This window comes from Pan paniscus, chromosome 4 (assembly GCF_029289425.2).
Source record: "Pan paniscus chromosome 4, NHGRI_mPanPan1-v2.0_pri, whole genome shotgun sequence".
Taxonomy (NCBI): Eukaryota; Metazoa; Chordata; class Mammalia; order Primates; family Hominidae; genus Pan; species Pan paniscus.
The window spans coordinates 49,198,113-49,223,786 of NC_073253.2; the positions used below are offsets into that span (position 1 = coordinate 49,198,113).

The 25,674-nt window shown below is 37.6% G+C and overlaps 1 protein-coding gene across 1 annotated transcript; it reads right to left on the reverse strand.

Annotated features, from left to right (window-relative positions):
* Window positions 1-3,230: 3,230 nt before the first annotated feature.
* Window positions 3,231-25,674, reverse strand: SHISAL2B (shisa like 2B). Its single transcript, XM_003827424.5, has 3 exons — window positions 24,460-25,674; window positions 19,618-19,775; window positions 3,231-3,432 (listed from the first exon to the last, which is right to left on the reverse strand). Exons 1-3 carry the CDS (start codon window positions 24,648-24,650, stop codon window positions 3,299-3,301), a joined length of 483 nt encoding a protein of 160 aa, XP_003827472.1. The 5' UTR covers window positions 24,651-25,674; the 3' UTR covers window positions 3,231-3,298.

Genomic DNA, 25,674 nt, shown 5'->3' on the forward strand with positions numbered 1-25,674 from the left:
ACCTAACGTGGCAAACGCTGTGCTAAGTACTGGGGATACAGAGATAAGTAAGACACATTTGCCTCCCTGAAGGACTTCACAGTGTAGTTGGTAGGAGAAACACCAGAGCATACACCGTTATATAATTAGTGCAGTAATTGACATGAACATGAGTTTATAGAAACTCGGGATTACCTAAAGTAGTCTGGATAAATTAGAAGAGGCTACCTAGAGAAAGTAGTGACTGAATTGCAATTTGATTAAGGATAAGAATGAGGGTTATGGCAGTTCCTGACAGAGTGGGTACTGTGAACAAACACCAGAGGTAGAACAAGCTGTGTTATGTGTTTGTCAAGAATTACAAGCAATCTGGTGTTGCTGGTGTATCATAGGCAAGGCAGGAAGTGGTAAGAATTGAGACTACCATTTTAAGTTCTTAGGAACAGGAGGAAGGAGTCGTGTGTTCCGTGTTTGGGAGCTTGAACTGTAATGTGTAAGCAATGAGACACCATTAAAGAGTTTTAAGGGGGGCCGGGCACAGTGGCTCACGCCTGTAATCCCAGCACTTTGGGAGGCTGAGGCGGGCGGATCACCTGAGGTCAGGAGTTCAAGACCAGCCTGGCCAACTTGGCGAAACCCTGTCTCTACTAAAAATAGAAAAATTAGCCGGACGTGGTGACAGGCACCTGTATTCCCAGCTACTCTGGAGTCTGAGGCAGGAGAATCGCTCAAACCCAGGAGGTGGAAGTTGCAGTAAGCTGAGATCACACCACTGTACTCCAGCTTGGGCGACAGAGCGAGACTCTATCTCAAAAAAAAAAAAAAAAGATTTTAAGGAAGGAAATGACTTTTATTAGGGTTTGGTTTTATCAATTTCATAATCCGATTAATCCCACCATTTTTAAAAGATGAAATTGCTTTCATTAGAAGGCTACATAAAATATAATTGGATTATTTTAGGCTCTATTATTAGACTCACATTTCTTTCTACGGTCTCATTATTATTGCCAAAAATTACACAGTAACCTAAATCATCTAAAAACACATAAAGCTACTGTATTCTTTATTAGATCCATCCCCAGAGTTATATGTACATGTACATACTTTGAGATGTGTTTTGTTCTTAATTGTATTTTAGGTTATTTTTGACTGACTTAAATTCTATCACTATTTTAATATTTGTTAGGTCCGAATAAACCATTTAGAATATTTTTCAGTGTACAAAATGTGCTGTAATTTAATAAGGCCCCTTGCTTTTAAAATTTGGCTTAACCTGTGAAGCACAACTGCTTCAGAGTTACAGAGACATACCAGTTGGTCCACTGGATGAGCCCTGTGGTTCTACCTCAGGTAACCTAGTGATAAGCTAGCTCAGCAGGGAGTGCTTCAAGGACTCCAGCTGATCCTAGTGCTGAGACCAAAACTTCCTGGACATTGGGTACCCAAGAACAGTAGGTTTCTTATACCAGTGTGACAATAATCCCAGTTGTGAAGGCCAGTCTTCTGATCTCAGTATCTTCTCCCAACTCCTCTAAAAATAGGTAGAGTGGCAGAGAATTGGGGTGCCTCTTCTATAGCACAACCCATGATGCATCCAGTCATGCCTGACCCCACTATGCCTTTCCCACAAATTGGGAGGAGTTGGGGCAGTGAGCATTTTGCTAGCTCTGTCTGTTTCCTGCTTCTTGTGCCATTTATAGTCCTTGGCCATGAGCAACAAAAGTAGAATGGTGCTAGTGCCTTAACTAAATTTTTCTCAACCTAGATTTTCACCTAAGACAATATGGTAATATTATTAAATCACTGTATATCAAGATAGCAAATTTTCTGGGATACTTTAAAATCAAAGTTGTATCAAAGATCAAGAAGCACCCATAAAAGCTTTATAAACTTTCACAAAAAATAAGTGAAAATTCTTTGTTTTTATGGCCGTGTAAAATGTCATTTTTATAATGGAAATGTCTTAATTTTCAAACTTAACATATACTTTAAGCAATTTTAGTATTTAAACATTTGCAAAATTGTATTTTTGAATGTGAAGTTCAACTTTGGCAGTAGGTTGTTGCAATAGTGATCTGGCACTATGGTGCCAGTATAGCCACATAGGGTTATTTAAATTAATTAAATAAATGAAAAATTTTATTTTTTCAGTTGCATTAGCCACATCTTAAGTGTTCAGTAGCCACATGTGACTGGTGGCTACCATATTAGTGCAGATATAGAAAGAACATTTCCATCATCACAGAAACTTCTCTTAATTCTGGTCTAGAAGATAACCTTAGTACTTGGTAGAAATTTTGACAGGCTAATGACGAAAAGTTTGTAACCCTGAGCTTTGCATGCCCAAGAAAAATAAGGTATTCTTTTTTATATATCAGACCAGAGAAGCTGTATTCAGCACATTTTGAAATGCTAGTTTTTGGCTATGGTCATACCACCCTAAATGTGCCAGATCTCGTCTGAAATGCTAGTTTCTGACTACAAAAACTACAGGACATAGTAGATATGCTCAGTAGAGCTGCTTAAAATAATTCCCTTTTTTTTTCTGTTGAATTCTGTTACAAAACCAGGTCTGTGTTATAATAGAAAACACACTTATGAATAAAAATCTTTAAAAATTATAATTTGCAGAAATTAGTTTTATTTCTAGATTTCTAGGTGGTATTAATGTGATAGCATTAGGTGGGACCAGAGAACTCATTTGTTTTGTAGCTTTCATTATACAGATTATTTAGGAAATATATCAGCAAAGGATTTTTTGTTATGCTTATCTCTTGAAACAAAATATTTATTGTACAGATTATACATTGTGATTTTTTTGTTACTGAGTATATTGTTTGTGCCCAGAAAAATCTAAAAAGATGTGGGTTGACTTCTAAGAGATTTAAGAACAAGTCACCTCTAGTTTTTAAGACAGTTCCCCTGATATTTACCTATCCAGTACCATCTCATAAGAATAACTGCCTGTAAGTATCAGAAAGTTGAGAAATGCTGGTAATGTGACATAAACTTCTCACTGTTCTTCACTGAGATAGGATTGCTTATCTTGTTATTGATAAATTATTTAATTTCTCCTGAATAATTAGCATAATCTCATGTGATACAGAAACATCTTAATTAGCAAATAAATTTATACAAAGGAAAACCAATAAAACCTTAATGTGCGTTTAATAAAGTAACTGAATGATCAAAAATGCAGCTGTGTCTTGCTTTGTGAGTGACGAATTTTTGAAAAGCAATATTACAAACCGTTTCAAATGCACGCTTTATTTTTATTGCCCCATCTCTCCAGTAAGCATTTAAAACACAGAATTTTTAGTTAATAAGCAATGTGGATTTGTGTTGCATCCATTGTTTTTTCTTGAATTATATCATCAGCTTCATAGTATGTTTCATTTGTTGCATTTGATGCTGCATTTGAATTGAGGGCTTTGGTTTTTCCATTTGACTTGCCTGCAGATACACAAAACGAAATAATTATTTGAAATTATGACATCGTTTCACTTATAAAAATTTGCACTTAAAAATAATTTTTGTAGCAATATTGAAAATATGATGTCCTGAAAATGCTATGTGTATGAGTGAGAATTGAGTTATTTTGAAGTGGTTTTTGAGTATTTCCTTATGAAAGTCAAATAAGGGAAATAATTCAGTAATAAAAAAATTTATTTCCATGCTTACCTTTTTTCCTCCATGCTTCCATGAGGAAAATAACTACACATCTGATAAGAAGGTAACAATTTCTGAGTGACTTAACAAAAGTGTGACTGTCCCTCTCCTATGCATAAACTACATTAAAGCCAATCATAGTAACTTGCCCAACCTTAAGGCTTTGCCATTATAACTGATTTAGATGTGTTTATTAAAAGGAGACAGTACTGCCACAATCCCATTCACTCACTCCATATAAAATATGAGTCCAAAATGAGCAAAGGTGAAGGAATATGGATCTTTGCTGATCAGAAGTTAGTCTAAACAAACATAGCAAAGAAATGGATTATTCAATGAACAGTGTTAGGAAAAGTTGAATGATTGTAGAAATAATTAATGTATCATTTCACCAATAGAAAATAACATAAATACGTAAAGAACAGTGGAAGAAATCACAGACATTACTAATGACCTCAGTGTTGCTAAATGCACAGTCCAGTTCATTCTCATCTTCTTTGATTTCTTAGCAGCAGTTGATCCAGTTATTTCCTTGGCTTCCAGGACACCATTCTTTTTTACTCCCTGCTACTTCACCATTACTAATTACCTCCATGTTGCTAAATCCACAGTCCAGTGGCCAAAAACCTCTGGTCCTTGATGCCTCTCTTTTCTCTCACCCTACATGCAATCCATCAGAAATCCTTGTTGACTATACTTTTAAAATACATTCAGAATCAGACCACTTCTCACCATCTTCACTGCTACCACTATTCTGTTTTCAGCACAACATTCAAAGAGTTATTCTTTAAAAAATAAGTTGAATCATGCCCTCTGCCGAGAACCCTCCATTCACCCAAGTCTTATACAGTGGCCTACATGATTTCATACACACACCATTAACCTGACTTCATTTTTTTCTACTTCATTCTTTGGTTCACTCCAACCTCTTTGATTAAACATTTCAGGCATGTTCCAGCCCTTAGGACTTTTGCACTGATTATTCACTCTGTCTACTATGCTCTTCTTCCAGATAATCTGCACAATAACTCACTTTTTTCCAAGTCCTTCCTCAAAAGTCATCTTCTCAATAAGACCTACCCAAAACATTACTTAAAATTGCAGCCTCCATATCCCCATCACCAACCCCTTCTGTCCTCCATTTTTCCCCCCAAAGCACTTATTAACTAATATAATTTACCTATTTATCATGCTTAACAGTTATTGTCTATCTCCTCTCACTAAAATTTAAGTACCACATTCCAAGAAACTTTTGACTATTTTGTTCATTAATGATGTGTCTATAAAAATGCCTTGCACATAGTTGTTCAATAAATATTAGTTGAGTGTATTAATAAAGGATAAGACAGAAAACTTTAAAACTGAGTAGCAAAAGACAAGATTGAAAACCAACTAGCAAAAAATATTTAGAGCAAATGATGCATGCCTAATATGTAAAGATCTTACATATCAACATGTAGGACATTAACACCTTTTAGTGAGTGAAGAAAGTGACCGAAAAGATAAAATGGCTAATAAACATGAAAAAGTTTTAATCTTGCTAGTCAGAAGGAAATGTAAATTTGGAAGGTGAGAAACTGTTTCTCATCTCTCAATTAGGTGAGGGTAAAAAGTAATTTTTCTTGGTCAATGGTGTAGCATGATGGGAGTGTAAATTGGTGCATACTTAAAAGTGTCAAATGTTCCTACCCTGTAATTCCGCTTTAACAAGAAATTCCCAAGGAAACCATCAACGATGAGATCTGAAACTTACAGACATCTTCTTCACTGGTTATTTTAAATACCAAGAAATGAAAGTACCTTAAATTTCCAATGATAGAATTGCTAAATATCATGCCTGAGATATCATGCAGCCATTTAACTTAAAAAAATGGTTTCTAAGAAATATTTAATTACATGGAATGTGCTTAGAATACGATGTCAAATGAGAAGAATGTAAAACTATCAGCAATATAATGATAGTTAATACTTACATAGCACTTATGCATAACACTATCAGCCTGTCTGCTAAAGCACTTTAGGATCACACATAAACTTGGTTAGGCTGATGATCTGGTTCTGCTTTCCTCTTCTGGCTCAGTTCACCCCATTACCTTCCTTGTCTTTGGTGGTTCAGAGACCCACAAGTCCTGTTTTCCCCAAACTTTCCCTGGTGTCTCCCTCTCTGCCCCAAGCCTCTTCCAGCTGCCTAGTGTCTCTAATTCTCCAGCCTCCTTTGCTTGAAGAATTCTCCTTCAGGTTTTAGAAAATCTGCCACAAACCTCCCTAAGGGGAAGTCCATTAGTCAAGACTCCTTCCATTAGAAGTAGCTACTGTACATCCTCTTCTTTTCACCATATAGCATGTCTTCTGGATATGAGTTTTTAATTTTTTTTTTTTGGTGAATCTAAACCTTGCCTTTAAGTATGCTAATACTTCCTGGCTTTGCATATTAATTGCTTTCTATAACTAAACTGCTTTTTGTAAGTAAAAATATATATTAAAGATACTTTTCTATAAGTAAAATGCTTTCTAGTATCAATCAGGACATCCCTCACTCTGGGACGACTTCATGGTTCAACACTCAAAGGACAATATTATTTACAAGTTTTGAAAGATGTCTCACTGCAGCTTCCATATCTTACCCATAAGACTGAAACATGCATGGTATTGATCTCTAGGCTAATATTAGAAGCACTGAAATGTAAAATCCGGGGCCTAGAGTGGCACAATAATGACTTTATTTCAATTACTTCTCTTCTGAACTATTTTTGGTAGTAAAATAAGTTACTTAATATTCTACTTCTAAACATGCAATCAGTATAATTTGATTTTTAAAAGCTAATTTGTTGTAGGCACAGCATTTACTAGCCTGGAAAATAGCCTTTGCCCAATCAGCAAGCAAAGCTATTTAAAATAAATATAGTAGAGAAAGATGGCATGAAAAATTTAAGAAATAAAAAATTATTGACTTTGCAAAGTAAACATTTTCTAAAAATTAGATTCAAATTTAACAAATAATATACAAGGTTTATGGAAATTATATCTTATTGTCAAGATGATTAAAAAATCAGGCATTGTATGGATTGTTTTTAAGATTTTGAAAGATAGGTTTAATTGGCCTCATGCTGTCTTTATTAGGGCTTATTATTCAGGAAATTAAGTCTTTTCTCTCAAAGAATAAAGGTTTTCACCTGTTTTTGAAATCTTTATGTTATCACTTTGGTTAAATGAATGACTTATTTTGCAATGACCTGTGATCCTATTTCATGATATCAAGTGTTTTAAACTTTTTATATTTGACACACTTTCTAAAGTCAAATTCTAACTTGGGTCCTCATTAATTTTTTGCTATTAGTCCCCAGAAGTGCAAAAGAGACATATTTGGCTTATTGGTATAGAAATCATACAGGAAGCATTGTCAAATATGAAATGGTGTTTGGTATTCTTTGGGCTATATTTGTATAAATGTTATTGGTATGTGTTCCCAAATTATGGGAAACTCCTATAATTTTAATATGACAGTGTATGTTATTAATAATTATAATTATTATGTAAAACTGTTGTATGCCACAGAAGTAAAAAATTGCTAGTAAAATGTGGTTTTAATAATGGCTGTCCTAAGACTTCTCTTGTTTTGATCCTCTTCAAAAGGTGGTTTATAATCAACTGTAGGACTTTGATAGGTGCTCTTGAATGCAGGTTTTTTAATAACTTTGGAAAATGTGACATTAGAATAAGGAAAAAACTTTCAGGACTCTCAGAGAGCTGAAATGTTCACGAATATCAAACAGGACCAGAGTTAACTGCATGGACTGAGTTAAAAGAAGACTGAAGTAATCTTTTTGACTTTTTGCTTAAAATGTTGCTGATCTTTTGTTTTGTTTTTCAGAGTGAAGAAAACTTCTTTTAAGCTATTTACAGCTTTTAACAATTGAGTAAAGTATACTCCTGTAAACAAAATTTGGAGCATATTTCTCTCTGCCTGATTTCTCCAGAATTTGGAAACTATTTGTGAGTTTTCTTAACTTATGGCAATATAGTTATTTGTGTAAGTGCAATAAGAATGTTTTCTTTTGCAACAGGACACAACTGGAGAAACTGGTTGTTTTACCAAGGCTTTGAATAGAATAGCATGCTTTCCTTTAAGGAATCAAGCTTAACCCATACAGCCAATAAAAGCCCTTTGGGGAAAACTGGCCTCATACCGTGTCCTCATGGTCCCTGTAGAGGGCTCCTAACCTGTGGTAAGTAAAGAATGTCACATTCTAACAGGCCCAGGAGGCCCAAGTTATCCTGGGACCTCAAGAGGAGAGGAAATTACACAACTCATAGGTATTTGAGGATACAAACTCATGGCTGGGCTCAGCTAAAAAAAAAAAAAATAAATAAATAAAAAGTCTTATCTGAGATTCCTTGAGTTTCATCAAAGCCAATTTTAAAAGCCTATTTGAAAAATAATTATCCTTGCTGCCCTATATACAAATAATCAGGCCAAGCATAAGACTAAAGCTTATTTTTGCAAACAAATCAGTCCTATTATGATTTGTTTTTAATAAAAATGGAAGACTGGAGAAAGAAAAACTATGTTTCAAAATGAGCTATAGTACACCTGTTATTAGATTCTAGTCTTGCCTAATGTTTTTCAATTTTTATTATTTTCTACAGTTTGGACTGAATTATAAAGTTTTTCCAGGCTACAAGTCTCCAAAATAATGTTTTTAATTTAATTTTTATTCTTTCTTTTCTCTTTTTTTCCCTATTTTTCCTACGTTGAAATCACTGAAAACTAAGCTGTGCTTTCTTTAAAGCCCTGCAAACTGAAGCTAGACAACTTAAGCTTTAGAAGAAAATAACAGCAACCTATTTACATACATAAGCCACTTCAAAGTAATATGGCCTATATTGATTTACCAGGATTGTTCTGTTTTTGTTTGTTTTCTCTCTTCCTCCCCCTATTTTCTCTTTGATAGGACATGAGACTTCACAACCTGCTAAAAATGAGCTTTCCTCATAATGTGGGACCTACCCATCTAGGAATGAATCATACTAGCCATGAGAGATCAGACAAAACCTGAGACCAGACTCATTTTTCTTCTAAAATGCTTTCTCCAAAAGATTTTAAAAAGAAAAGGGTGGAAATGTGAAAGGAAAATAAATAAATCTTGGGACTTCAAAATCACTAAGCTAAAGAGAAAAGTCAACCTGGGAACTGCTTAAGGCAAACCTGCCTCCCATTCTATTTCAAAGTCATCCCTCTGAGGCTCAGCTGAGACAAATGCCTATCTGATTGCTTCCTCTCCCCCTACTGTTTATGTAAAAATGCAGATTCACTGAGCCAGACTAAATTGTGTATTTAGTGGAAGGCTGATCAAGGACTCAAAAGAATGCAACCTTTTGTCTCTTATCTACTTCTAACCTGGTGTTGTCTCACCTTACCAGACCAAACCAATGCACATCTTACACATTTTGTTTGTGTGTTTAAGACACAGTCTTGCTCTGTCACCAGGCTGGAGTACAGTGGTGCAATCTCGGCTCACTGTAACCTCGACCTCCTGGGTTCAAGAAATTCTCCTGCCTTACCTCCTGAGTAGCTGGGACTACAGGCATGCACCAACATGCTCAGCTAATTTTTTTAATTTTTTGGTAGAGATGGAGTTTCACTGTGTTGCCCAGGCTGGCCTTGAAATCCTGGGCTCAAGTGATCTGCCCGCATCTGCCTCCCAAAGTGCTGGGATTACAGGTGTGAGCCACTGCACCCAGCCCATCTTACACATATTAACTGATGTCTCATGTCTCCTTAAAATACATAAAAGCAGACTGTATCCCCACCCACCTTGGGCACATGTCTCAGGACTTCCTGAGGCTGTGTCAGGGATACGTCGTTAACCTTGGCAAAATAAACCTAAATTGACAGAGACCTGTCTCAGATATTTTGGATTCACATTATATAATATTTGAAAATCAAATTAAGGTGTTTGTAGGTTATTTTTCACTTGTTTAATATTATTTTTACTCTTTAGTATCATAGCAGGTAAAGATAAAAGATCAAAGATTTAAGCTATAAATTAGTTTTGTATTATCTGGATGACATTTGTATCTTATATAAGCACCAATTTAAGTATCTAAAATTTTAATTTTTTTTGAATTCCTGGAAATCTAAAAAGTGTAATGTTAAAGTCCCTCATGTTTCCAAAGCTTTTTACATACTTAAATTCATAGTAGTTTAATCAGACATTCAAGGTGTTTTGTCATAACCAATTTGGGGTTTTTGGGTTTTTTAATGGGAAATAAACTAAGGAAGTTGTTTCCTAACTTAGTCATTCCGGGGTTCTCTCTAAGTCATCCCCATTCTGATGCTCTTGTTTCCATTATATATTTCTCTGGCAACAACTGAAGGAATTTATCTAACTTGTTTACTCCCCTCTGAGATTAAAAGGCTTGCAAAATACATTACAGTAGTATAGATTTTTATTAATTTATGACTTGTAAAGACCTTTATTCCCCAGCCTCAACTCATTATTTACTTGGCTATTGGATCTTTCTAACCAGTGTTAAGTACAAAGATTTTTTTTGATTGGCTTCTAAAGCCAAAGCAATTCCCCCAACAAAACCAAATTGCTACGTGAACAAGAAAAGATGTGTTATAAACACCATAACACCTCTAGCGTTCTCTCTTCCTGCAGGTTAGACAAATCCAAAAGTGCTTTCAAGGTATATCCCTCTGGTAGCTTAGAGTAATTGGACATATTGGGAAATAACTGCACTTAGTGGAGCTATAGTGATAATACAGTCCAGCTAACTGCAACTCTGGGATAATTTTAAAAGAGAAAGATGAAAATATCTCAGCAACCTCAGCTTTTCTTAGTTTTTTTTTAATAAATAGAAACTAGTTTCTTAACCAACAAAATAGGGATTGTTACCTGTGCCTCTTTTCTGTCACAGGTAACAACATGGATTCAATTTAAATAAATCTGTAATATCATTGCAGAGATTTGTTACACATAAAAATTTTTTCTTATTTAATTTATTTTTCTCATTAGTGAAGTGGGAATTGCCAAGATTCAACATCACAGTTCTTTCCTAGGTTAATTGTCAGCTGCTCTTCCTGCTGCCTGCTACTTATTTCCATTCTTTGTTTTTGTTGTTCTAGTCATTGTATGTAAATTTCAACCTTCCTTTAATCCTATACTTCCTAGACTGGCATTAAATTAAAGCTTTGGCCTTTGCCAAAATTTAAATCCAATTCATCGAATGAAATCTTTCTACCTATCCTCATCACAGGTAGGCCAACATAATTTTTCTGATAACAGTTAAATTTTATATTTATTTTCAAACCCTTTCCTCGGGGACTTATGATTCTTCTGTGAACGCTGCTCTTGCCTGCCATTTCAAAATATCAAAAGAATGTTGGGGACTTCTGCAGGTCTTTATCTTGTGGCTATCAGGCAGAACTGTAATTAAGCCTTTCTACTATCATCTGCGAATGTCCTCCTAGCTTCTGTGTTACCATTCTGAAGTTCTTCAGCAGCTTCCACGTACTAACCTAGCTGAGTCACTTTATTATTTAGTAGAAAATCTACACATCCCACTGATCCTGCAGTTCCTTCTTGCGGAAACAAGCAATCTCAAGTTTTTACCCTAAAAGTGTTTTTTTTTTTTATTTGTAAGAGGATGTTTTCTCTTCAAATTTAATATGATGATGCACAGGACTGGGTGTGAGCTAAACGGTGAAGTGAGCAAAACTTATTGACCTCTCCCTTTTCAATGCCCTGCCTTCCCCTCAAGTATATAAAGAGATCTCACATAAGCACAGTCAAAAAATTTATCATGAAAGTTAGAATCTTGGACTTGCCCTTTTGCTGTAGTCACTCATTAATGAGTGGAGGCAGTTGTAGTCAGAAATTTTTTTCCTACCCTATTTTTTCCAGAATTCACCTTTTTCTTTCTTTTCTGTATTGTTAAATTCTTCCAACCATTGATGATCAACAACATCTTACAAAGGAAGTTAGCAGATATTATATATCCTTGAAATAAATAATTTTCAATGAGATACTGGCTTCTATTTTGCTTATTGGTTTGAACATGACTGAGGATTGCCTGACTCTGTGCCTTGAGGAGGACTCAGAAATGCTATTATAACGTCAAAAACTGCAATTACTTTTGTACCAACCTAATAAATGTAGCAGTAGCTCTACTGAGCAATTTGATTTTCTACATTGTAGGAACAAAAGCAGTTGTATAAAATTCTAGGCTCATTATTTTAAATAAAAACGTCTTTCTATTTAAAGGGACACAGGTGGCCTTTTATGCCATTGAGTTCCAATTACCCTATCTTCCGCTAAGATCTCAATGAATTCCTTTAAAATCTTTCTGAAATAAACACTGATATTACTATTAATAAATAATTTGGCAGCCTAATTCATAAAAGCTTTGAGCAAATGTTTCTGAAAGGACGTTAAGGCTATTTAGAAAAGTAGTTCCCAACTTCTTTATAAATTTAGTACAAAACCCATCAAAATACCATTTGTCTTTTTAAGATTGGACAGAGTGATTCGAAAGTTTATTTGGAAACTTGAATGCTACTAGACTAGCCAAGAAACTTTGAAAAAGAAGCATGACAGGAGAGGGGAAATGGAGTCTTGTTTAATCAGATATTAAAATAAACTGTATAGCTACAGTAATTCTTAAAGTATATTACTAGCTTAAAATAAACAGATGGATCAATTTAACAAAACACAAAGTCCAAAATAGACCACAATATATATAAGAATTTAGTTTATGACTAGTGACATTTTAAATTGTCAAGAGAAAAATGGATTAGCCAATAAATATTTGACAACTGACTCATTATTTGGAAAATAAAAAAGGCAGATCTCTACCTCACATTTTATACCAAAATTAAAGCTCCAGGAGTATTAAAGATTTAAGTATAAGAAAAATGCATTAGAAGAAAATATAGACAACTACATAATTACCTAATACAATATATTTATTTATAGGTATGCAAATATATAAATATAGGTAACTATATTATATTAGGTAATTATATAACTAGGTAATTATATAATTAGATAACCATAGGTAACTATAACTAATTACTAATACTTTGAACTATATTAGAAAATATAGTTAAAAATTAACTATATTAGGGCCAGGTGCAGTGGCTCACGCCTGTAATCCCAGCACTTTGGGAGGCCAAGGTGGGCTGATCACCTGAGGTCAGGAGTTTGAGACCAGCCTGACCAACATAGAGAAACCCCATCTCTACTAAAAATACAAAATTAGCCTGGCATGGTGGCTCATGCCTGTAATTCCAGCTACTCAGGAGGCTGAGGCAGAAGAACTGCTTGAACCCGGGAGGCGGAGGTTGCGGTGAGCCAAGATCATACCATTGCACTCCAGCCTGGCCGACAAGAGCAAAACTCCATCTCAAAAAAAAAAAAAATTAACTATATTAGAAATCAGAAATTAACTATACTAGAAAATATAAACTATACTGGAAAATACAGTTACCTACATTTTCTTCTAATGCATTTATTTTTTATACTTGAATCTTTTATCTTTATATCTTTTGGTGAGGGGAAAACTTTCTAAGTGTGAAACCAAAAGGAGAAACCACAAAAAAAGAAACTTCTACAGTTGAAAATTAGTCACATACAAGGTTTATTTGTTTGTTTCTCTGTATTTCCTAATTTTCCTATAATGAACTGATAATGAACTATAATGAATTGAAAGGAAGATTTTCTTTTGGGGGAGCAAGGATATCTTCTAAGACGAATATAGCAGACCATGCTGAGCCAGCCCAAATCCTGTTTTGCTTACAGGCAGAATAAATGTTTGCATTATCTTTAAATTTGCTTTCCTTCTCAGTATTTCATATATAATTTATGCTTTTCTCCTAGATAACTGTGCCTTACTGCTAATTTACTTACCCCTTTTCATTTATATCATCTGCCTTTACAAAAGAGAACATCAAATACAGGCTTGTTGTTTATTATACCTATACAACTGTATTATTTTATTTGTGCCAAGCAGCTCTACTAATATTTGCCCCTCTAATTTTTATCAAAAATTCTGCTTCTAAGAACCCTTCTCTTTGCTCCTTCCCCCAGCCCCTTCTAAAACTCCAGAATATCAATAGATATTCAAAGCCCCAGGATAAATATGCTTTATCTTCCTGGAGCATCAATTTTACTCAGATACGAGAGGGAGAAGATGCTATTATTAGAGTAAAGCAAGTCATTATATTATGCAGTCAAATTGAAAATTCTCATAATTTTAAAAATAAATTGGAACTTCAGATAATTTAAAGCTCATTAGGCTTAAAGCAGGCCTTTCTACTCTAGCCCTTAGAATTCTGGAGACACAGGTTCCTTTCTCTCACATAGTTGGCCCTACATACATATCCATGGGTTCTGCATCTGTAGATTCAACCAAGCATGGATCAAAAATATTTGGGAAAAAAAAGCATCTGTAATGAACATGTACAGACTTTTTTTCTTGTAATTACTCCCTAAACAACACAGAATAAGAACTACTTACAGAGCATTTACGTTGTACTACATATTAACCTAGAGATGATTTAAAGCAGGGGTCCCCAACCCCTGGGCCATGGACCAGTGCTAATCTGTGGCCTGTTAGGAGCCAGGCTGCACAGCAGGAGGTGAGCAAAGGGCAAGCAAGCATTACTGCTTCCGCTCCACCTCCTGTCAAATCAACACTGGCATTAGACTCTCAAAGGAGCATGAACCCTATTGTGAACTGCGCATGTGAGGGATCTAGGTTGTGCTTTCCTTACGAGAATCTAATGTCTGATGATCTGAGGTGGAGCAGTTTCATCCCAAAACCATCCCTCCCACCCCCGACCTGCAAAATTATCTTCTATGGAACTGGTCCCTGGTGTTAAAAACAGATAGAGACTACTGATTCATGGCATATAAAAGGGCCAGGCACAGTGGCTCATGCCTATAATCCCAGCACTTTGGTAGGCTGACACGGGTGGATCATTTGAGTTCATGAGTTTGAGACCAGCCTGACCAACATGGTGAAACCTCACCTTTACTGAAAATACAAAAAACTTAGCCAGGCATGGTGACCACTGCCTGTAGTCTCAGCTACTCGGGAGGCTGAGGTGGGAGAATGGCTTGAAACAGGGAGGCAGAGGTTGCAGTGAGCCAAGATTGCGCCACCACACTCCAGCCTGGGCAACAGAGTGAGACTCCGTCTCTAAATAAATAAACAAATAAATAAAATGGAAGGATATGTGTAGTTACATGCAAATACTATGCCAGTTTATATCAGAGACTTGAACATCTGAGGACTTTGGTATCCACAGGGGGTCTTCGAACCAATCTCAATGAATACTGAGGGACAACTGTATACATTTAAGGATTCTCTGGTGGAAAAGTTTGAGAAGTAGGGCTCTAAGACACCCCTTTAATTGCACCTTGATTAGCCATTAATTCCTCCCCAACCTGTGGAATGAACCCTCACCCTCGGAGTGTAGACTCAGAAGGGTGCCTTTCACACAGCCATCTTTTTCTTTGTACGTTCTGTACAGAACAATTTACAAGCAATGTTATTCTTTTAAACATTGGCATTTGAAGCATGCATAACCCGAAACACAAAAGTTTAAAAAGAAGAAGGTGGTTATGGAACACAACTTAAAGACCAATCAATTGCTTTAGCAATAGGTCCTCTGTACAGAATGAGCCCTAGGGGTAGTCCAATTAGAGTCTACAATCACTACCAGAGACTTGCTTTTTTCAAGATCCATTCCAAACGTTGGAGCCTTAAATTGTAATGAAATTCAGTAGAATAAAGATATACTATGGAAAATCTTGGCAAAATAGTCTAATATTAGACTATTTTAGACTCTTGTCATTTATAGAGGGAAAAAAGTTCAGTGTCCTAAGTCAATTTAGTATGTACACAAGAACACATTTCCCTTTAGGCCATTCAGATTTCCTATAATGAAAACAGTTTCAACTGTAAAAATTAACCTAAAATATTGAGAGGCTGACCCATGAGAAAGGAAATGGCTAACTGGTGAAACCAATTTTCCTCTGATGTAATATTTACTTGCTTGATTTTGTTATTTAAATATTCTATTATATTCCTAACCTTCAAGACATTCCTTAAATGCAATAAAGCCACAGACTTGCTTTCTCAATAGCTAGAACACTGGCATCCATTGCTAGGTAGTAGAATCATTGGAACGGAACATGCATATTTAACGAAGGGTACAGCAATGTTTAAATATCACATCAAAGGCTCGCTTTCAAATACAAACAATTTTCTCTTCCCATTCTAGTGACATTTGAACTATTTTTATTTTGGGCTCTCCACTATGTCTAATTTGGTTAAAATCAATGCAAGAGACCAAAATCACCTCATTTGAAAGCAGCAGGAAGTCACTGATCACGTAAAATCCTGCCTTACCAATAGCATGCATTTGGGAAAGGTGTACTGAATTGATTTGTCAATTTGACAAAATATATTTATGAGAGGGGCAGAATGAGGATATTTCTTTGCAAGTAAGCAGCCTCATCTAACTATAATGGACCTCCTTCACTCAATAGTGACAAGAATACAAAACTTGAATCAACAAACCAACTAATTCTGTTGCTATGTTCTAAAGTCAATATGAAATAAAGTTTTGGAGCAGTATCTAAGCTAAATCTGGAAAAATAACCAATTTTTATTTAGCACAGTGCGTTGTATAGAGAAGGCAATCAATGAATGTTTTATGACTGTGACAGTGACAATATTTTGCCAATGTTTCTCAAAATATGCTCCTTTGATCACACACATGCAGTGCTACCCCATTCAATTCATTCATGGAATATTTGCTATGTATTCTAGGCACTGGGGATACAGTAGTGAGCAAACAAGACAAAAACTCCTACTTTTCTGGAACTTAGTTTCTAGTTGGAGTGGACAAAAGATAGACAACAGGTAAGTAAAGGATATAATATGTTAATGGTAAGTGCCTAAGATAAATTCAAAGCAGGAAGAGGGTATTAAATGTTGAAAGGGAGTTAAAAATACAGATAGGGTAACCAGGGGAGAGCTCCTGGGAAGGTAACTTTTGAGTAAAGATGGAAAGTGATAATGTAAGTCATGCAGATATCTGAGGGAAAAGCATCCTAGACAATAGTGGAAGCATGTGCAAAGACCCTGAGTCAGGAAGTTCAAGGAACAGCAAAGGGGCCAATGAGGCTGGGCATGTGAAGATAAGAAATAAAAGGGCAGATCACAAAAGTCCCCACAGGTCACGATGAAGACTGTTTTCTCCATTGAAAGGATAGGAAGTGATTAGTATTTTCAGCAGAGGAGTGACATGACCTGACTTGTGTTTTAACAGGTCTGCTCTGGCTGCTCTGGAGAGCAGACAGCAGGGGAACAAGGACAGAAGCAGAAAGAGGAGCTACTTGTTTTAAAATGCAGAGCCTGGAACTTGTGTTTTTAACAAGCTCTCTACATGATTCTTAGGCACAAATTTATGAACTGCAACTTTACCTAAGCAATTGAGATAAAAATTGATTTTACAATCTGATTATTTGATAATCACTAATCAACTTCCAGTGGAGAAACTGGGCCTAAGTCATTTGTACTAAATTCAGCTAACAACCTGTCATTTTGGCCATGCAATCTCCAAACAGTACTTCAGGAAGAGAACTTTCAAGGAATCTTGGCCCCCTTGTTCTGTGACACAGGATACCCTCTGAGAGATCTCCTCTACAGAGAAGGAAATGAGAGCTAATGCAATCACACAGTGGTGATGTATTTGATAAGGTCACAGAACAGGTACCCCATAATATGAGAAGTTTTAGGATGCAGCTAAAATAGAGCATATGGGTGGGGACTTTTCTCAATTTTTTTAACATAAAGATTTTCATTTTATTTTTACATGGAAGCAAGTAAGCACTTGTGTGTCATTCTAAATACATACATAAATCCTAAATTTATATTCTAAGTTTATATATTCTATATATAAATTCTTGATAAATTCCATTTATATCTATAATGTATATTCTAGATTTGTTTATATGTGTATCTCACAATAAAATTTATAATTAGTACTTTTTAGTACACTATAGAAATTCATATTCACAAGTTTTAACAATTCTTTGCGATTGAGTTTTATAATGGTAACAACTAGCATTTGTATAACACTTGATGTTTGAGAAATAATAGGACCTAGTTCTACAAACCATAAACATTTATTTCTACTTTATAGTCACACTACACACATATAAATCCCAATATTTTAACTAGTTTGCAATCTAGTCAATACATCTTCTACTTATTTTTTCTATTTCTTTTATATGCCTCAATTATTTTATATGCCCTTCTGAACTCTGTACACAGTAGACACACAGATAAATTCTTAACTGACCACTGACTAGCCAATATAGAGTGATGCAAATATTTGGTTCAGAGAATAAGTTATCAAATACTTGGTTCCTCTATTTATTTGATATGGGGTGACCCACCCCCAATATTTCAACATAGGTTCTTTCTATTTTCCCTAAGTGTCGGCTGGCTGAGAAATAAAGAGAAAGAGTACAAAGAGAGGAATTTTACAGCTGGGCCTCCAGGGGTGACATCACATATCGGTAGGATGGTGATGCCCACCTGAGCCGCAAAACCAGCAGGTTTTTACTAAGGACTTTAAAAGGGGAGGGGGTATACGAATAGGGAGTATGTCACAAAGATCACAAGCGTCAAAGGGCAAAAAGGAGAACAAAGATCACATGCTTCTGAAGCCAACAAAGATCATAAGGCAAAGGGCAAAGCAAAGATCACAAGGCAAAGGGCGAAATCAAAAACTCCTGATAAGGGTCTACTTTCAGCAGTGCACATATTGTCTTGATAAACGTCTTAAACAACAGAAAACAGAGTTCGAGAGCAGAGAACCGGTCTGACCTCAAATTCACCAGGGTGGGGTTTTTTCCCCACCCTAATAAGCCTGAGGGTACTGCAGGAGACCAGGGTGTATTTCAGTCCTTATTTCAACCACATAAGACAGACACTCCCAGACCGGCTGTTTATAGACCTCCCCCAAGGAATGCATTCCTTTCCCAGGGTCTTAATTATTAATATTCCTTGCCAGGAAAAGAATTCAGTGAGATCTTCCCTACTTGCAGGTCCATTTATAGGCTCTCTGCAAGCAGAAAAATATGGCTCTATTCTGCCCAACCCCACAGGCAGTCAGACCTTATGGTTGTCTTCCCTTGTTCTCTGAAAAATCACTGTTATTCTGTTCTTTTTCAAGGTGCACTGATTTCATATTGTTCAAACACACATGTTTTACAATCAATTTGTACAGTTTAACACAATAGTGGTCCTGAGGTGACATACATTCTCAGCTTACGAAGATAACAGGATTAAGAGATTACGGTAAAGACAGGCATAAGAAATTATAAAAGTATTAATTTGGGGAACTTATAAATGTCCATATTAAAATGAAATCTTCACAATTTATGTTCAGAAATTGCAGTAAAGACAGGCATAAGAAATTATAAAAGTATTAATTTTGGGAACTGATCTATGTCCATATTAAAATGAAATCTTCACAATTTATGTTCCTCTGCTGCGGCTCCAGCCGGTCCCTCTGTTCAGGGTCCCTGACTTCCTGCAACAATTTGACTTCTTTGACTCCATCCAAAATCAAAATTTTAAAAATTTCAAGAGGATAAACTTTAATAACTGGAAGGAACATAAATATATTTAAAGCAGATTTACTGAACCAATGATTTAATTTTCATGAGAATAATTACATCCTGCTGCTATTTTTCCTTCAGCACAATTTCCCTAAGGTATTTCATCATTACGGCCTGATTCAATGTGAATTTTTAGTGAGACACATAGTAAACTGAATTTTTAAAAAGCATTCATTGTTAACAGTATTATCACCCAGGTACAAGTTATTCTTTTGGATAGAGTTCAGGTAATTGGTAACAAATAATAGATACTGATTACCTTCTTGAGTGGAAGAAGCCTCTAAGTGTTGAAGCTTAAGGCCAGTGTCTAATCTTTGAGGTTTCGTATACAGAAATAAATAGCAAAGGACACAGACACTGATGACAAAGGCAAGTAAAACAAGGGCAGCAATTCCTAGTCCAATCAAGGCACCAATGCTGAGGAAAACAGAAAAAAAATATGTGTCACACAAAGTGGTTCACACTGGTTCAACTAAAGAGAAGGCATAAATATATTGTTAATTCTTGTTTTCAGTCATTCATAACCAAATTGTATTTTAGCATAAAAAGGAACTGATTGAAATCTACAGTTCACCTTTATCCACCACCAAATTCTTATATTTTCTCTGCAGGATTTTCGAGGCCCTTTTAAATTTACACATTACTTTTTTTGTTTTTTTTGAGATGGTGTCTCACTCTGAAGCCCATGGTAGAGTGCAATGGCACAATCTTGGATCACTGCAACCTCCGCCTCCAGAGCTCAAGTGATTCTCGTGCCTCAGCCTCCCAAGTAGCTGGGACTACAGGTGCATGCCATCATGCCCAGTTAATTTTTTGTATTTTAGTAGAAATGGGGTTTCACCATGTTGCCCAGGATGGTCTCGAACTCCTGAGCTCAGGTGATCCACCCGCCTCGGCCTCCCAAAGTGCTGGGATTACAGACGTGAGCCACCGCTCCTGGCCGGCCTGTACGTTACTATTAATATGGAAGACCACGTGTTCATATTATAGGTTAAAGGTCACATGATTCTCTAGGGATAATTCTAAAACATCTCCATCAAATAAACCTCTATGATTAATATACTTTAGAAGGAAAGATTGGGTTCACCAACAAATGATGAATAGAAAAATATTTGTTTCTGCAAAAGCACTAAAGACATATGTGAAATGCCATTTGTTGATTTACAAAGCCAAAACTATTATAAAAAAGGAGAAAGCAATTTGAATTAAAGGAAAATCATATTTGTGAAATTCATATCAAGTTCATGTTCAGTTTGACTTTTCCTTTCTAAAAGGGCATAATGTCAATGGCTTCTAGCATTAAGGAAGAAGCCCGTGTATTTTTCTCTAAAAATAAATGTGTATCTGATTGCTCCACCCTAAATTTGCAATGATTCCGTCTGATGCAGTTACCTCTAAGTCTAATCATTTGAGAAATATAGTTTTCATAAGCCTGTGAACTTAATACCACTAAATGGGAAAAGAGCTTGGGAAAAAAAGCATTATCTTGAAAGACTAATATGCTAACATGTACTTCTTGAACCACATTTTGTTCTAATTAAAATCTACCAATAGATTTTAACCTATAAATAGATTTTAATCAATTCTACTCAAAAACAGATACTTCTGTCAACTTTCATGGTAGTGTTGTACACACTTATTTAAAGCATTTGAGAGCTTAGCTTGTAGAAAATGTTCAATAAATGTAAATAAATAATAATTGACTGCCAATTGATCTACCTGTATTTGGAACATACGTCATTGAAAAGTAATGATCTTTTTCTTCATTATCTTCCTGGCTTGCCTTTAGGCTTCTGCTCTTTCTCTGGGATTAGGACACTGACAAGTTTGACCTGTACCAAAAGGGAGGGAAGGGAGAATTTGACCAGGGATGCCAGGAGCATTGTTGCTTTGGGAGGAAGGAGAACAGAACTGAAAGTGAAGAGCTAAGCTCACTCCACTTGTCCTTGATTTCAGGAGATAGAGCACCCCTGCAAAGAAGAGATTGCCTCCTGAAGCACACACTTGAAGTCGACTTCCAGAGATTCTTGTGCTTGGTTTATTGTCAACCCAGTTCCACTAGCCCTGTAGATGAGTGAAGGCTGGGGAATTTTATGGCTAGAGTCACTGTAGAGTGACTCACTGTAGAGTGATATTTCAACTTGGGGTTTGCTCTCATCTAAAAGGTAGACTCCCTATATTTGGCGACTCCTCTTTTGTACTTGTTTGCACCAAACCTAACTTTTGTGCATTTTAAGTGTCAGGGAAGGTTAGGATCACTTCACCATACACAGACACATGGGAATGTAATCCACTCAGTTAATATTATCTGGTGCACAGAGCAGATAAGAGGCTAGACATCTGGAAAGATTCTTCAAACAAGAACCTGATTAAAAAAATCTTCAAGGTAAAAATGTAATTTAGTCTATTTGAAAGCAAAATTGTTAGTTTAATTAACTTCCACATACATAGTGTGGGCTTTCAATCTACAAATTATAAAACCAGACCATTCAATTTGAAAGAAAAACAAAAACAAAGCATGCCATCCCTGCTTTCTGTTAAAAAAGAATGTTCTTCATAATACTGACAAACAGTTTCAATGTCACCGTTCACTTTATAGAAATGTTGCTTTATGGCTGGGCGCGGTGGCTCACGCCTGTAATCCCACCACTTTGGGAGGCTGAGGCGGGCGAATCACGAGGTCAGGAGATTGAGACCATCCTGGCTAACATGGTGAAACCCCGTCTCTACTAAAAATACAAAAAATTAGCCAGGCATGGTGGCAGGCGCCTGTAGTCCCAGCTACTCGGGAGGCTGAGGCAGGAGAATGGCGTGAACCCGGAAGGCGAAGGTTGCAGTGAGCCGAGATTGCGCCACTGCACTCCAGCCTGGGCGACAGAGTGAGACCCCGTTTCAAAAAAAAAAAGAAGAAGAAATGTTGCTTTATGCATGCAAAACTCTAGGTATTAACTCTCAGAAAAGATGGAGCTCCAGGAGACTCCTAAAATATTCATTTCAATAAATACTTATTAAATAGCCACTCGTGCATGGCCCTGTCCAATAGACCTTATTTCCCTAAGTCCTGGAGAAGGTTACCAAGGAAAATCCTAAGAACATAGGGAGTCATAGGAGGAGAAAAGATGGGAAGGGGCCAGACACAGGAAAGGAAGAATTATCCTTTCCTCAGCACCCTATGGCAGTTGTTTTACAAGCTTTGAGAGAGGGTCTGAAGCTGCTGTCACATTAATGTGGCAATTATCCTACTTAGGAACTTCACTTACCTTGTGATAGCCACAGCTGTGCCTTTCTCCTGCCACTATAGAATCTCAAAACAAGGGCTAGTGACTCTTCCCAGTTGGACTATTTTAAATTAGGAGTGGAGAGCAAAGAATAGGGGGCAAATGAAGCTCTAATAAATTTACCTCCCTATTGTGTTCTCAGAGCTCAATAACTCACAGGAACCCCAGGTTTAACACTGCCAAATGACAACATCAGTTGAAGTGATTTTTCTATTTCCTAGGAATGGAGCTGCACTGTCCATTTTGTCAGTACTGAATGAAGACCCCAGCAAGCTGTTCACTCCTTTGTGCCCTCATAAATCTTAGGAAGGTTTTATGTCCTCTATTGCTTGTCACTTTGGAACTATTCAAGGATCTGAGAATCTCAGGCACATTTTCCAGTTGAGTTTGACTTAGGAATTGCCAGTCCCTGTTGGAGGTGCTTCTGCCATTAGTAATGCCTCCAATGACCCAGAGATAGATTACTCTGTTATTTTCCAAAAGGCCAGATAATAAACCAGTGCAATACAGATTTCTTCCCCATGTAATCTACTAAGGATAAGCTATCATTATTTTCTGACATTTTGCCCCTGTCCAGCAAAATACAATTTTGTCAGTTAAACTTACTGGAAGGTAGGCACTCCTTTTGAGACTTTTTGATGCTTGCAATATAGAAAAATATGTTAATATTTTATTGCTTCAAGAAGTAACATTTAGTCATTTGCTATAGACTTGGCATGTGTGTTAAATTCTGGGTCATGTAGGAGACTGGGAGACATAATCACAATACTTTACCTCTTACTAGCAGAATCCATCTCCTCCAACCCCATAAATTAATGAATATGTACAAAACAATTTAAGGTGGGAGCTCGTTCCTTGATTGTCGAACCCCATTCATTCTTCAAGCAAAATGAAAAATCAAGTTTAAAGTTTGCAGCCCTTCAGAGTGGAAGGGGGAAAAGCAATTCATAATGAAAATGTCTACATCAATACTAGTTGGAATAAGTAAAATAAAATTGCCACTATGGGAAAAAGAAACAAGAAAGACCTCACCTTAGAAAGTCTCTTCACATTCCAGCAATAGCCACATGGCTCGGGTTTCAAGAAAGGGGCTGTCCTGTTCTACAGAGTGTGTGTATAATCATAGCAACCAAAAGCTGTACCTTTCTTGGTGTCGCTTCAATTCTCTCCAGGGTAGGGGTCAGATCCTCCAAAAAGTGCAAGTCGTAAAGCCCAGTTGCTTGCACAGGCCCTCAGGAACACACACACACACACACACACACTTTTAAAAATATGCATGTATTTTAAAGAATACAGCCAATTCCTTCACACCCCTCAAAGAGTCTTAAAATACTCTGGTCCTTGTTAATGCAGTAAAAAGAGCCCCAAAGGAGCCTCCTTTCTCTTCAAATACACCAGATAAACCAAAAAGAGGATTTTAAACCTTCCCCTTGGGTTATCTTCCTGTCCTCGTGCTCCACCAGTAGGGCTATCAGCCTGGGACTGGTCCCCGGCGAGGGGAGAGCAGTCGGCTCCCGGGAGGCGGGCGGGGAACTCAGGGGGGCCAGCCAGGCGGGCCCCAAGTGCGCCCTGGGCGCAAAGCCCGCGCTCCTCCAGCGCGCGCCTCGCCTCCCGTCCTGGCTCCCGGGGGAGTTCCGAGCCGGGGCGAGATTTCTCTCCCTGCCCTCACCCGCCCTCAGAGGCTCCGCGTCCTTCCGTAGGGACCTAACCTAGGGCGGATAGCGGGGACGCGGGGGAACCTCCCTGGCCCTGGCGTGGCTCCGCTTGTCGCCTCCCTAGCCCCGGGCCCGGCCAGCCGCCGCACGCGCGGGCTCTCAGCCCACCTGAGGCTCCACATGTAGCTGTGCTTGTAGGGGAAGTAGCTGCCCGGCTCGCTGCAGCAGTACTTGAGGTCGGCGAAGCCGCAGCAATACTGGAGCGCGGCCCCCTCGCCGCGCCGGGGGCACTGGAAGGGCTCCACGAAGCTCTGGTTGAGGCTGTAGTAGCCGGAGCACAGCCGGCTGGCCTCGCTCATCGCGGGCAGGGGCCGGGAGAGGCTCGCGAGGACCCCGGTCTGCTCTCGGATCGCACCCGTCCAGCACCTCCAGAGCCCGCGGACCCCTCTGCCCGGACTCGGCTCTTCCGATCTGGACTCTGGCTGCCTGGGCGCTCAGCCTTCGCGCGCCACCTCTGATTTCTCTCCTCCCCTTGTCCACATGGTGTCTGGGCGCCTTACTCTCGCCTCTCCCTCTCGCTGCTGAGCGGTCGCTCCTTTTATCCGCCCATCTCGGCGCCGACTCCCCTCCACTTTCCCTCACTTCATCAGCAGCCTGGAGACCTTAGCTGTCCCCACTCCATGCCAGAAAGAGCTTTCTCCAGAGGGAAAAAAGAAGAGGTGGGACATGTTTTCAGTGCAGGCAGATGCTGCCTAAGTTGCAGTTTTCCTGTCTAGGGACAGGGCAGGTGGATTCTGGGCAAACAGACCGGGTCTGGTGGAGACTTAACTGCCCGGCCATTGACTCAAGGAGTGGAGGAGAGGACCAGATAAAAGGCAGCTGAACACCAGAGAGGCGGAGTTGGTGTTCTCTTTCTTTGAGAAGTAAATGTGAAACATTAAGATCTGCCCATTTAAAAATAAAAAACAAGAAACAAAGTCTCCTGTAACAACTGGCCATGGTGCAGTTGCATTCTGTGTTCAGCTGAAAAATCCAGAAAGTTTAAGAAACGCAAGACATGAAGGTAAAGAAAGTGAGAACTTTCTAGAGAGGGAGGCAGCCAGAGGAAAAAAAAAGGCAAAGGAAATAGGGAGAAAGAGACCTTCAGTCAGTTTTGATGTGCTGTAGGAACTTCTTTTGTCTCCTTTTTGTTTGATATTCCCATTTTCTTGATTGGTTTGTTCACAAAGCCTTTTTAAAATAACGATGATAATGCATGCTTGTGATAAGTCAAACAATGCTTGGGTGTATAAACAAAAAGGTAATAACAGTCTTACGATGGGAGAGGAGGCGATTATAACATTCATAAAATGTACAAGATAGAGCATTGTTTCTCCCTCTTCA

What these genes read in the sequence shown, in the direction of transcription:
- SHISAL2B (XM_003827424.5), bottom strand. Translation starts at nt 24,650, where the DNA reads ATGAGCGAGGCCAGCCGGCTGTGCTCCGGCTACTACAGCCTCAACCAG. An exon ending in AGCTACATGTGGAGCCTCAG is followed by an intron (nt 19,776 to 24,459) that starts GTGGGCTGAGAG and finishes TGTTTTCCTCAG; the next exon opens with CATTGGTGCCTTGATTGGAC. An exon ending in GGCTTCTTCCACTCAAGAAG is followed by an intron (nt 3,433 to 19,617) that starts GTAATCAGTATC and finishes GTGTATCTGCAG; the next exon opens with GCAAGTCAAATGGAAAAACC.